This window comes from Rhyacophila brunnea, unplaced genomic scaffold, assembly GCF_057557595.1.
Source record: "Rhyacophila brunnea isolate RB1 unplaced genomic scaffold, BYU_Rbru_1.0 scaffold_6, whole genome shotgun sequence".
Classification (NCBI taxonomy): domain Eukaryota; kingdom Metazoa; phylum Arthropoda; class Insecta; order Trichoptera; family Rhyacophilidae; genus Rhyacophila; species Rhyacophila brunnea.
This window is the reverse complement of record NW_028233276.1, coordinates 40075227-40088789: the sequence shown is the minus strand read 5'-3', so window position 1 is coordinate 40088789 and position 13563 is coordinate 40075227. Positions and strand designations below refer to the sequence as shown.

The window sequence follows — 13563 nt, the reverse complement described above, 5'->3', positions numbered from 1 at the left end:
CCCAGGATATTTGAAAAAGTGGAACTCCACATTCCGTTACCACGATTTTAGCATGAAGGCGAAAAATTTTCACTATAAATATGTTTTTTTTTAATGTAGCAACATTTTTGTATAACACTGATCGCCATGTACACTTTAAATTGTTGGTGTGTGTCGGTATCGCTATCGGAACAGGTTGCTTTCTGGGTTGGTCATTTAAGAAGTTCCACTACTGTTACCACGATTTATAAGGTAAGAAAACACATATTTCTATTTCACATACTACACATATGGAGCTTATCTTTCATACTACAGATATAATAAAACATATCGCAGGTTTAACAATAAAACTAAGCTAAATTTTGGCTTCAAACACTTCTGAAACAGAATCCGTTACTTCCACTCCGAAACTATATTGGTGGTAACGTATATGTGGAATGTAAAAGTAACGAAATGGCATGCATAAAGTTGGGTTTACAGTGTGTGTTTAGTTCTTCATAGATTATAAAAAAAATTATTTTGTCTGTTCGTATGAAAAACAAAAATATTTTCATTAAAAAATATAAAAAATAACCTGACTATAATATAATAATATAATAAAGATTAAAAAAGTATGTGATATGTCTGAATACGCAAAAATAGCGCACATAAAAGTATGGAGATAAAAAAAAACAACAGAAGGAAAAGAAAAAACACCAGACTGAAATAATTGCGAGACAGGCACTGGCTCTGTCATACTCTTTCTGTTATACGCCACCAAAATTTTAAAACTTCTCCATACATTTTAGGCATAGAAATTTATAAAAATGTATGAAAAAGTATTTTTTTGTCACGTTTAACAGAAATGTGTACTCGATTAGATTTAATACCTAGAACTGTAGGTATTCACGAAATGTCAGAAAAGTACGTCTTGATTACAATCAACCTGTATAGCTACATTTTATGTTGATGAATACAATTAAATTTCAAGACAACATAAAGTCGAACTTGGTTATTACGAGGAAGATGGGACCGACTGAATTTGCTTGTTATAAGCGTTACTCGTTATATCAGAGAATAGGTATTTTTAAATGAGCATGTCACATTACACAAAAAGCCGAAAATAAAAAATTTGGAAACCATCGTAAAAATCCCCGAAACGAGCATGGCATTCATAAACTACAAAAGAAGTTGTTTATTGTAATTAACGCTGGTAGGTACCTACGGACTTCACAAACCTTGGATTTTTCAACCATATGCGTGGATACTTTTTTATTATTGTCGGTGAAACACCAATAAGGTAGGTACTTAGACACTTTACTAGTGTCATAAACGTAATCCGACCCCGGCGGCATCCTGTCCAATCGGATTTTATTGCTTAGGGTCGAAATGTTTTAAAACGGTCGACACATTAACAGTATTTTAGCTCGGTATATCCGATAAGTTGCTCGTTATAACAGTGAAAGAATTAAATGTATGGCGAAAATCATAAACCAATTGTCAACAAATGTTTCGTTATTACATCCGAGATCTCGCTATGTCAGAGATCGTAATAACCGAGTTTGACTATAATTATTTTCGTAAAAGTTATATACTCCGTGCCGCGCTAGGAACTCGCGTCTGAATCCCTTGCTGATTTTTTTTTTCATATATTGTTAATTTGCTTAAAAATATTTTTTATCTGAGTTACAAATAATATAAATGCCAAATAAAGTTATGGTAATGTATAGTGTGTCAAAATTATTACCTACCTTATTTTACAAGTATTGTGAAATTTATTATAAAATATGTCTATTTTAGTGATTAAGTTTGATTTGTTTTGTTATTTTGACGCACGTTGAATATTTATCTGTCTATCAAAAAATTCAAATAAATTTCATAAAACAAAAATTTGTTTTTATGGTAACATGTAACTTAAGCTTTACAAATTACACTCCGTTACCATTTCGTTCCATTCCGAAAATGTCCCCAAAAAAGTTGAACGTTAACTATTTTTCATTTGATTATTAAATAACGAAACTTATTTATTTTTCCAATAAAATTTAGTAAAAGTGATTATTGTCTTTAAAAAAATAGCAGAACGAACATTGATTGGTTTTTTCAAATACTAAAGGAAAAATGCTCTGCCATTATAGACATAGGGTAACGGAGGGGAACGAAATGTGCCCAAGAATTAAAATTCAATAATATTTTTTGACTATTTGTAGTTTTATTTTGAAGTGTATGGTTTTTTTAATCTAATAGAGCTCTTTTAAGTGATAAAAAGTGTTTCATTCATGTTTTAAAAGCTAAGTTTCGTAGTCACGGAACGGAAACTTATTATGCCCAATTTCATAATAAAAATGATATAAATATTGTATTAATCAATATTTTGCTGAAAAATTGCTATCACCAATTCAGCAATAGAACAAGGAATCTGCTAGCTATATAAAAATGGTTAATTTGAGTGAAAAAATAATATTACCCAAATTTCAAACATGTACAAACTTTGGCGAAAATGCCCAATTACATTACATCAAATATTCCAATAAAATCAGGACGGTTGTAATGTTGTTTTGAATTTCTATGTGGCAACACCTTATAGTTTTTTCGTTCAATTGGTGATTCTTCGCCCACTTTGCTGATCACATTTTTTTTTGATAAAAATAGGAAGTGTATTCTGTTCAAAGTGACAACCTAATTCTTAGAAAAACATGAGTGAAATTTTTATTTTTAATAACATAGAAGATAGTTAATAACATAAACAAATCTATTCCAACCATACACCATACATTTATTATGTAACACCTTTTCGCTATTTTACCACGTTTTTATTAACTCGTATTCTTGTTTGTCCAAGATTTATAACTAACTTCCCAACCAGCTAGACATTTGAAACTTTTAGAATATATCAGAACACGACGACAATGCATTCTTTTAATACTTTTGGCTATCTTTAAGCAGAATTGAATTCATTTTCAGTTAATTCATTAAAAGTAATATTTACTACTCACTATTATTGGTTGCTAAGTGGGTCCTAGCAACTAAATTATTAATATATACGTGTGTTACTATGGAAATCAATATTATGAAATGTCAAAATGACATTTCTGTATTCTATAATATTTATTCAGTATTTCTATCAAGTACAATAAAAAGTTTCTGTTAATACATAGAATTGCCAAGTTTATATGATTCAACAGAAAATTTAAAAACGTGGTATATAAAAAGTTCTTTTTATCTTGCAATTATTTAAGGATATTTTCACGGTTGCGGCTGAGAGTTGCTGTGAATTAGTTGAAAATATTGTCAACAATAGTGTCAACAAGGCCGGCGGCATAGGCTGTTAACAAATAGTACTTTTGATGTTTCATAACGCCAAGATACTCGTACGTATCACTTGCAACAGGTACATCATAACATGTATATGACAATCTTCCATGATTTGGGAATTAAGTGTTACGTTGGAATAGATCTGAAGAAATTATTAGGTACACAAGAAAGAATAATAAATAAATTATTATTGTAATCGACAAATAGAAGAGACATGCAAAAAGACCCATAACCAAAAGATGTATACCTTCACCCTAATAAAATTTTGTTCAACGACAAGATCAAGGTCAGTAGTTCCAAGAGGAAGCTTCAGCCACTGGATGTGAGGATGTAGATCAGAGAGAATCTCACAATGGAATGTGGCATTCTCGCCCACCACCTTGGTGGTGTTCACTGGAGCCTTCGTCAATACTGGCTTATGCTGCAATCGTTCTAAAAATAATGAAACATTGATAATAATTACATCTATTGCCTCCCATAAGGAATTTTAACATTAAAGAGATCCAACAAAAATCTGTAAATATCACACTTATTCCAATGTAGGCGAGTTCATTTTTATCTTCATGCCATATATATTTTCACATACAATCTTTCCAAGGCCGCGACTGGTCAGTGGCAGAATTATCCAATTAGTCCAAGCCTTATAATAGAAAGACATTGCCACGAAAATGTATTTACATAATATTCCCATGTAGACAGAAATGTGAGTAAAGGCTAGTCATTTTAATTATGTGGTCAGTACAACTCAGGAATTATAATTAAAACTTTTTGTGAGTGAACCTAACAATGGATGCCGTATTTTTAATTTTGTTTCTGTTGAAATGAAACTCATAGAATACAATGATCTTATAATAATAGATTATGTTGTTTTATGAAATAGCTACCTAATCAAGAAGAAAGAAAAGAATCAACAATTTCCATTAACCCAGAAGAAATATTAAACCCTAAAAGTTTGGTTATACAAAATAGGATTAGACATAAAAAAAATATATATATTTAAGCACATAATATAGAACTGTTTACATAATGAAAAAGCCATGTTTTATAGATACCACCTCCACCAAATTTTCACCATGTGCAACCACCAGATTTTGTACCTGTACTTCAATACCCATGGGTATTGGTGATTCCTCGTCACTAAAGTCGGGCTCGTAAGTGAAATTATAAACCCGCAACCATTGGACGAATGGCTCCAGGTCGGATATCGGAGGACAACGAAGGGCAACTGTGGAGTTGACCACTGCTGTTTGATTGCCCGGGAATCCTTCCTTGATGTATGGCTTTGATGGATATCGTTCTATCAATATGAGGATATTCTAAGTTAAATTTATAAAAGATATGGCAATAATTATTGAAGTTACAATAAATATTAAAAGATTTTTTTAAGTTTTTATTCATTTACAGTAATTGACAATTTCAAATACAAAACATGTTTGACGTAAACAGAAACCAAAACATTGACATTATAATACAAATGTATCTAAAACTGCTTGAAATGACAGACCACGCCACAATTGTACATAGATAGGTAGCAAAATATATAGAACCATCAATTTTTAGAATATTTAGATGAACGATCACCAAAAATCGCATATTTACACAATAATGAAATGTCACAATTAATATGTGAATAACAAAAATTATAATTTGCCAATGTGTTTAAATTATTTTCTAAAAGTTAAGAGTCTTCACCACTGCAATATCTGTATGTGAAAGGAAAAGGGAGATAATAATAAATGTACACAATATCATGTCATACTTTTCAGGAGAGCCAAAATAAAGTTGAATTTTGGTCTTATACGAATATGAATATTATGTTTCAGAGTGAAATTTACTAATTCAATAGCAGTGGAAGCAGCAACTAAGTGACTTGTCTCTTTTGCACATTATAAGCACGAGTAATTGTACATATTTCACACATTTTTTAATAATTGTTCAGACTCGTCTCCCTTTTCGTTTCACTCTCAGCTGTAATAGAAGTACAAAAATATAGCATGAGAAGAATAAACATACCTAAAACATCAAGTATGTAGGTGAATTCAATGCAGCCCATCTCATTGCAAACTTTGCACGTGTAGTTTCCACTGTCCTGCGTAATAAGATCTTCAAGTGTTAGGGACCACCGAGCAGCTACTATATCACCAAGTTGCCTTTCCAGTGGAGATTGGCCGTTCTTATACCAGGTGATGTTTGGAGCAGGATTTCCTGGAAATTAAAAGAAATATACTTATTTATAAAAAAGGGAGAACTCATTACTCAGTCTTTTTTTTCAGAGTTTCTCAAGTGACAAAGAATGCTTGACGGCGGGAAGTAAACAATGGATAACTAAAAATAAAAGTGCACACTTTGACAGCTACGCTGCTGTTAGGTCCAGAAGACCTTCACTTGAACAAATGATAATTGAATAAATAATGATTATACTATACAGGTTGTAATGACAATCAAAAGGTTACCGATTTTGTGTAACACACACCCAAAAATATTGTCATATCAATCAATCGATACACAATATTTGACAAGTGGGTAGATAATATTCATGGAATATCTACATAATATTTACTCTTGAAACAAAAAGGTGCTATGTAATATTTTTATGTCCGAAATATACAAGCTGCAAGCAATATTACAATGGCTGTTTACGTCTGGTTATGCAAATGCGTTACTGCTTTTATAATTCTCCGCTAGATGGTGTAGTTTGATTGTCATATAAATCTATATTGTCAACTATCCATCAATAATGTTATATATTCGACAGAAACAGCATTGGATTAGCGACAACAATAATATATTAATATAAATACATGTGTCATCATGATAATATCGTCTATGTAAATTCAGTACTGCAGAAGAACCATTTGTCAAAATGTTCAGGAGGGACAAAAAACCTTGCAATTTCATCAATAAACAGATAAAAAATTAATTTAAATGCAGTTTATTGTGTCTTCCTGTTTTATATTAGAATATTTTTACTATCATATGCGTCTGTGCAAATTAATTGCCATGGGATTATTTTGTAAATCAGTTGAACCTTACGCGATATCGCCGCAACTCTCCGCTCGTCCGCTGTATTGGATCTAGGGATATACGCGGTCTTGCTTGCTTCTTTAGTACTTATGGATAATTCATACGCGGTATTGATTTTGAATGCAAGTAGTCTATTGGTCAATTCCAAAATTTGAATGCACCAATTAATGCGGCTTGTGCCGTTTAACCGAGAGCGCCAAAAATATGTATTTTGAACATTTTGGCTCGTACGCGGTATTGAACATACATAGACGATATTATAATCTATTAATTGCATGATACGTCATCCTAATTTATTAGGCTAGTAAATCACTTTTAAATAGACTGGTAATACCTTCTGCTGGACACTTCATCTTTATGAAGTTCCCAGCGGGTTTAGCTTGGAATCTGTGCAACTTCTCCGGATTCTTGAAATGTGGCTTCATTTTGACGACACTCGCATCGAACGATCCTGCCACTCCTTTATTGTTGTCCTAAAATATTTGAAACACTCAAATCAGGTTGAAGACAATTATTTCATAATATTTCTATCAATCATCGAAAAATCCACATAAACCCATTATTTACTACACACTCCTGACCTTTGCGGGTCCTGTTTGTTAAATAAAACTTAAAACAGAAAGTCGAACGGAACCTTTGTCACACAATATTATACATTTACAATATAACACAACCAAAATTTACAATACTTATGCATGGAAATGCCATTAGAAGAGTAGGTAGAGTAAAAAAATATTACATCCGATTACGCATTAAAAACATAGTATAATGATATAATATATTTGTCAAGTATTTTTGGGCATGCTCTGCATCCACAGCATCTTTTAATCGCACGCCACTGATTTATATATTATATAATTTACTTACACGTAACTAATCACATTGGTAAGACCTGCATAAAAAAAATATTTATCTGTAAATTCAGCAGAATATTTAGTTTTAAAAATGTTCGCAAAGGCTTTGTTGGTATCATCATCATCAGCATGGATCTATGTACTGGTGGATAAAGGCCTCTCCAAGCTAATTACACTCCTCTTAGTCCTATGAGTTGTGTTGCCACGCTTTTCCTTTTGCACACAATTAATAATGGAAATAATGTATACAGCGCCACCGACAAGTTCGATTGTATCTCTAAAAATACTATTGTTTGGGAGACTTGGAGGGAAATTTAGAGAAAAGTTGATATCTGACGTGCAGATTTCTATTTCATAGGACAATCAATTTCAATAATTTTTGCACCCAAAACTTTTCAATGACTCTCCTAGTATTTTTTAGTTAGTATCTCTTTTTCCCTCTATAACTGATTTTGGTAAATTTGATAAAAAAAAGGTGGTGGACCCCTAACACACATTGACCTTTTCTGATAGATTAGTACCTGTTCAGTATCTCGTGAATCTGTGGTCTTCGTGTTAGCGGTAGCATCTGGCTGACCTTCGTTCGATTCCTTTTCGCCATCGTAGTAATTACTCTTGGCCTTTGCGTCAAGAGTCTGGTCATCATTGTCATAGCTGTCATCGTCGACCGACTCCGTCAAGGATGCCGTATCTGGGAGGGCACGTTGAGAGAGGATCTCAAGCCGGTCACGTTTGGGGATGTCTGTGTCAGCTTGGTAACCTGTAATAACAGTGGAGACATTCAAAACATTGCCATTTTAACTTTCAATACATAATTTTACATTTCAAGTATTCAAAGTGATACGTAGGTGAAATCCCATTGACTAAGCGCACACTAAACTTTGTCAAACATAGTCATCTGTTTTCATTGAACACCCACGATGGCCGCGTGGCTTAAGCGCCGGCGTCGTGTGTCGAGGGTCCGAGGTTCGAATCCTGGGTCTGGCAAGTACACATATTGTTTTTAAATGTGCGTACGAGTCAGAGTATGGAATAGTTTGAGCAAGTGGCTGATATCCATTTCTCGTAAAAATAAAAATCTGTTAATATAAACTTCCACTCTGTGGAGGCCCATATCGTCTCTGTTCTGGCAGAACACACTAACTGGAGAATACTAGTTTTGAATAATTTGACTTTGAAGTTGTTGAAATGTTTGAAATGGTCTATCATGTGAGTTTATTAAGTAATTAAGTAAAAAGGATAACTTTAAAATAAAGACTGTGTATTTATGAAGAAGGTTTCCAGACAGTAAAGTTTGAAATAAGGAACATTTTGGTATAACTAACTCAATATGTCATTTTTTTCGAATTAGTGTCTTCTGCCAGAAAAGTGACGATATGATCCTATTTAGGATCGGACATGGTCGAAAGAAAGAAGAATACAAATTGCAGATGGTGTTGATTAGTTTTTAAAATCCTTTTAAACCCTGCCTAAACCAAATATAATAATAAATGGTTCTTGTAGGTGACATCCCATTGACTAAGCGCACACTAAACTTTGTCAAACATAGTTATCTGTTTTCATTGAACTAACAATACAAATTGCAGATGGTGTTGATTAATTTTTAAAATTCAGTTAAACTAAGCCTAAACCAAATATAATAATAGATGGTTCTTGACCTGTAGATACCACAATGCTTAAACATCATAACCACGTGACAATACCTTCTAAAACATCCTGTAAGTTTTCCGTAGACTCCTCCTGGTCTTTGTCGTCGATCAGTTTCAAAGTGATGTTCCGACTGTCAGTTGCACCATTCTTTTTCTTATTCCAGATGACGCATGCGTATGTGCCTGCATCCCGTACCCTCAATGACTTGAATATTAACCTGAAACAATGCCCATCACATCAGTCGATTGGATAGCGCTTGGTCACTCATATATTTTCATAATAGGACATAAAACCAATTCGCCAATACCGCTCGATTTGTTGATCCCAAAAACTAAGGACTGATGACACTGGATTCCCAGAGTTTTGGAATTAGATTTTATATAAGTGGGTTTAATATTCATCTAAAATAATCTATTTTCATCTAATTAATCTGTTTTTGTGATTAATATTGAAGTATGTACCGATACAATGAGTTTATACAAATGACTAGTTTCTCAATAAATCAGTGTATAAATAAGTATACAAATTGCCGTTCAACTGCTGTGGATCGAATTTACCATAAGGCCCCTGGTATATAAATATAATTTGACGACATTATGAGGTAGATAGATGAAGCAGCTACCCCATTTCGCAGGGTCCAAACGCTTGACGAAAATTCTTAAGTAACTATTATTGAAATCAAAAATCAAACATCAAAAAAATATGCTACAGAAAGAAATGTTAAATTGTAATATGCACAAATTTGTATATTGAGTATTAAAAATATTTTACATTCAGTAAAATGCCATTTCAATAAGTTGTTTTTCTGGGGAGCCCAATGTTTGCCAAGCGTAAACCGGGTTGCACACAGAAACTCATCTCTGCAACATGTCGAATTTGTCGATGTGATTACGTTGTAATTCACAAAACAAAGGTTATTATTAATACACTGCTGCACAAAGCTTCGGTGCGACATTTATGGTACCTAGGAAAAAACATATGCTTGTCGCATATAACAAATTTCACTCAACATGGAACACAGGTAGAATAGCAAAATGTCACATCAGGGCGTGTGCAAAAAAGCTGCATTTTCATTAGTTTTGGCTAGCAGCATGTCATCACTAACTCGGCATAGTCGCGAATTACTTATCTGATTGTTTATATGGACAATACATCCTTTTTTTCATCTATTACAAATTACAAGTCAGTTATTTTAATGAATAACATTTTCTATACCTACTTATATTTTTATTTATAAGTCAGAATAATATGGTAAACTAGCTATACCATAATAAATACATGTCACTAATATAGGTATCTAAGAAATGTATGTAAGCGGTGGCGCACTCAGGATTTAATATTGAGGGGGGCCCAAGGAGGAGAATGTAAATTAGTCCCACAGGCTTTTTTCTTCTTCATATAATTATTTTTACATATTTTCACAATACACGGCGGTATATTTGTCCAGTTTCTCCTAGTTTTTATTAAAATGGAGGCATAACACGGCGGTAACCGTTGAGCGTGTCATCAACGACTGGCGGATTGGAAGTGACTAACAGCGACCATGCTGGACATGTCCGCCTAGTATGCTAAAACATTAGTCAACTGCCAGGGCCCCTTTCCCCCCCCCACACATCTTGAAACGGGCCCCCAGGCCAGGATCTTTGGCGGGTCCCCCTACCTATCGCTAGGGTTAAAGACAGTGTGACACTCTACAAAAGCGTTTTCCAAACGGTGTTTTAGGTAAAATTAAGGGTATTCAGTGTAATTTTTAGCGATTGTATTTTGGAAATCCACTTGAATTATGAAATTTTCGAATATCGACATACAATACTCAAAATTTGCATCATACGAGCCACATATTTTAAAATATTAATACTTTCAAAGTAAAATAGCGCCGCAGGCAACTTTTTTACCATTATAGAAAATTTGTGATGTGTTTATCTCACTTGTTAGGTCGACCCGCCACGAAGGGCCCCCCAGACCCCGGTCTAGAGGCTAGACTAGAGCCCTGTCAGCCACTCTCGTGAGGGCCATGATGTAAGTACATTATATTATGGATATGTTTACATTTCAGACAATTTCAGACAAAAAAAGTTTAATTATGCAGTCCTAACAGTTAGCCAACTTCTATATACGAGGGTGGGTCAATAATTCCTTAGAAAAAAGCATTAAAACAGTTTATTTTTGTATTTTTTTTTTATTTCTCAACATAATCTCCTTGGAGCTCAATACACTTGGTTAGACGTTTCTCAATTTTTTTTAAACCGTCAGAAAAATAAGTTTTCGGAAGGTCCTCAAAATAAGCATTTGTCCGATCGATGACTTCTTCATTTGAAAAAAAACGTTGTCCACTTAGCCATTTTTTTAAGTTTGGGAAAAGGAAAAAGTCACTGGGGGCTAAATCTGGCGAATACGGTGGGTAGTCGACCAATTCGAACTTCAATTCTTCAATTTTAGCCATTGATCGTAAACATGTGTGAACACGGGCATTGTCCTGATGAAAGAGGATTTTTTCCTGTTTAAATGAGGCCGTTTTTCTTCAATTTCATTTTTTAGCTGGTCCAATAAAAATGCATAATAATCCCCTGTTATTGTTTTTCCTTTTTCCAAATAGTCAACGAAAATAATTCCACGTGCATCCCAAAATACAGTAGCCATAACCTTACCAGCTGATTTTACGGTTTTCGCCTTCTTTGGACATGGTTCGCCTTTCGCAATCCACTGCTTTGACTGTTCTTTCGTCTCGGGAGTATAGTGGTGTATCCATGTTTCATCTACAGTCACAAAGCGACGAAAAAATTCATCCGGATTGCGTTGCATGAGCGACAACAGGGCTTTAGAGGCCACCACCCTATTGCGTTTATTGTCGACTGTGAGCAAACGCGGCACCCATCTTGCAGAAATTTTTTTCATGCCCAATTTGTCATGTAAAATAGAAATGACGCTACCTTTTGAGATCCCTGTAACCTCAATTATCTCACTCAACTTTAATCTTCGGTCACTTAACACCATATCGTGGATTTTATTGATCATTTCTGGTGTAGTCACCTCTACAGGACGTCCTGAGCGTGGTTCATCCTTTGTTGATGTACGACCACGTTTAAATTCATTTAACCAGTTATAAATAGTTGCAAGTGAAGGAGCAGATATGCCGTGAACTAAATCCAACTCATTTTTTATTTCCTTTGCTGTTAACCCTTTTATATTAAAATGTTTAATAACAGCTCTAAACTCAATTTTCTCCATTTTTGTTAACAAGCAAATTTTTTTTTTAAATGTACGAAAATAAAAAACAACAACCCGACCAATCTGATTGAAACTTCGCAGCATACTGAATCGGTAGTGCCGCTGCATGAAAACAAACCGCTTACAGTACTAGTCGCGCCACCTGTCGGCTTTTCTAAGGACTTATTGACCCACCCTCTAGCACACTTATATTATATGTATTTTTTACACACCTTAATGTCAGACTAATCTGAGACTAAACAATAAAACATTAATTTATTGATACCATTCCTACATACACAGAATAACAGTTGCTTATAAAATTATGATTATTTATATTTTTATAAAATAAGACTGAAATGAAATTGAGTCAGAAATAAAAAAAAAAGAATGTCAAATTTGGTACCTAGCAGTTTGTGCTTGAATAAATAACCAATCATAAATCATGGTAGTTTAGTTTGTTTTGTATGTGATTCAGTAGGGACTTATTGGTATTCATAATGTATGTATTTCTTTTTTTATTATTTCTGTGCAGTGTTGAGGTCACAATAAAGATGTGTTTTCCAAAGTAGGTAGGTACCCACATATTATTATAAATATTATGAGTAGAATGAATAGAATATTAAAATATGACACACAGGTACATATATAAAATAATTAAATTATGTTACATACTATGTACCATGCTGCACAGGCAGAGTTGGGTTTCGGGAATTTCCCGAAGGGAATTCTCGAGAAATTTTCGAGATTTTCCATCCCGAATCTCGAGAATTGAAATTTGTAACATTTCGGGATTTCTTTTTTATCAAATATTAGATAATTGAAAAAACTTATTTTTCTACATGAAAAAAAGTGGACAGAAAATACAAAACGTTCAAAGACTGATCTGGGCATAGCCAATGTCGACTCAAAATGAGCGCAATTTTTCAACATCAGGGAATTTTGTGTCTCGAAATCGTGGGTACGCGATTGTCAGACGCAGCCATTGGAGTCTGTGTTTTTTGAGATTCTATTTTAATAACTAATGTTATGAATTATTTTTGTTTTACTACTTCTATTTGTTTGTACTTAAATGTTTGGACTTAAATGTTTGTAAATAAAAAAAAAAAAAAATTGGAATTTGTCTGATTTTAGGATTCTTACAGGCTTTTTTAAAACTTTCTCGATATCTCGAGAATTCTTGAGAATTCTTTTCTGGAAATTGCGAATCTCGAGATTAAGATTTTCTCGGGAAATACCCGACTGAATAACTGACCGATAACTGCTGAATCCCACAGTGAACAAGACATTAAATTGTTCCGATAATCATTTTCGCCAAAGGTTTAGGTTGGAAGTAAAATCTGGGAAGACACGGCGCCGCTGGATCGATAGGGTAAACCGTAGGCTTCAGGAGATTCAGGAAAGTGGGTAGAATTGAGAAGACCATGGCTCTATTTGACTTTAGTTCCATTGAAAGAATGTAATCCCTTAACGTTTAAATAATAGCTGACAATATACACACATTAAAAAGTAATAAACATTTTTGAAGTTATACTTCTTTTGGCGCGTTTGGTAAATC

General features: G+C 33.7%; 1 protein-coding gene across 4 annotated transcripts in view; it reads right to left on the bottom strand.

The window, feature by feature from the left end:
* Positions 1–13563, bottom strand: part of LOC147065675 (fibroblast growth factor receptor homolog 1-like) — a 272850-nt gene that overhangs the window by 21229 nt on the left and 238058 nt on the right. For 2 of the 4 annotated variants that reach the window (XM_085957090.1, XM_085957091.1), the window contains 5 exons: positions 8852–9015; positions 7670–7908; positions 6629–6767; positions 5284–5475; positions 4368–4567 (listed from right to left, as the gene is read on the bottom strand). In XM_085957090.1, coding sequence (XP_085813216.1) covers positions 4368–4567; positions 5284–5475; positions 6629–6767; positions 7670–7908; positions 8852–9015 — 934 coding nt within the window. Of the gene's footprint in view, positions 1–3517; positions 3703–4367; positions 4568–5283; positions 5476–6628; positions 6768–7669; positions 7909–8851; positions 9016–13563 lie in introns of all 4 variants that reach the window. The other 2 variants (XM_085957093.1, XM_085957092.1) reach the window with 1 other exon arrangement.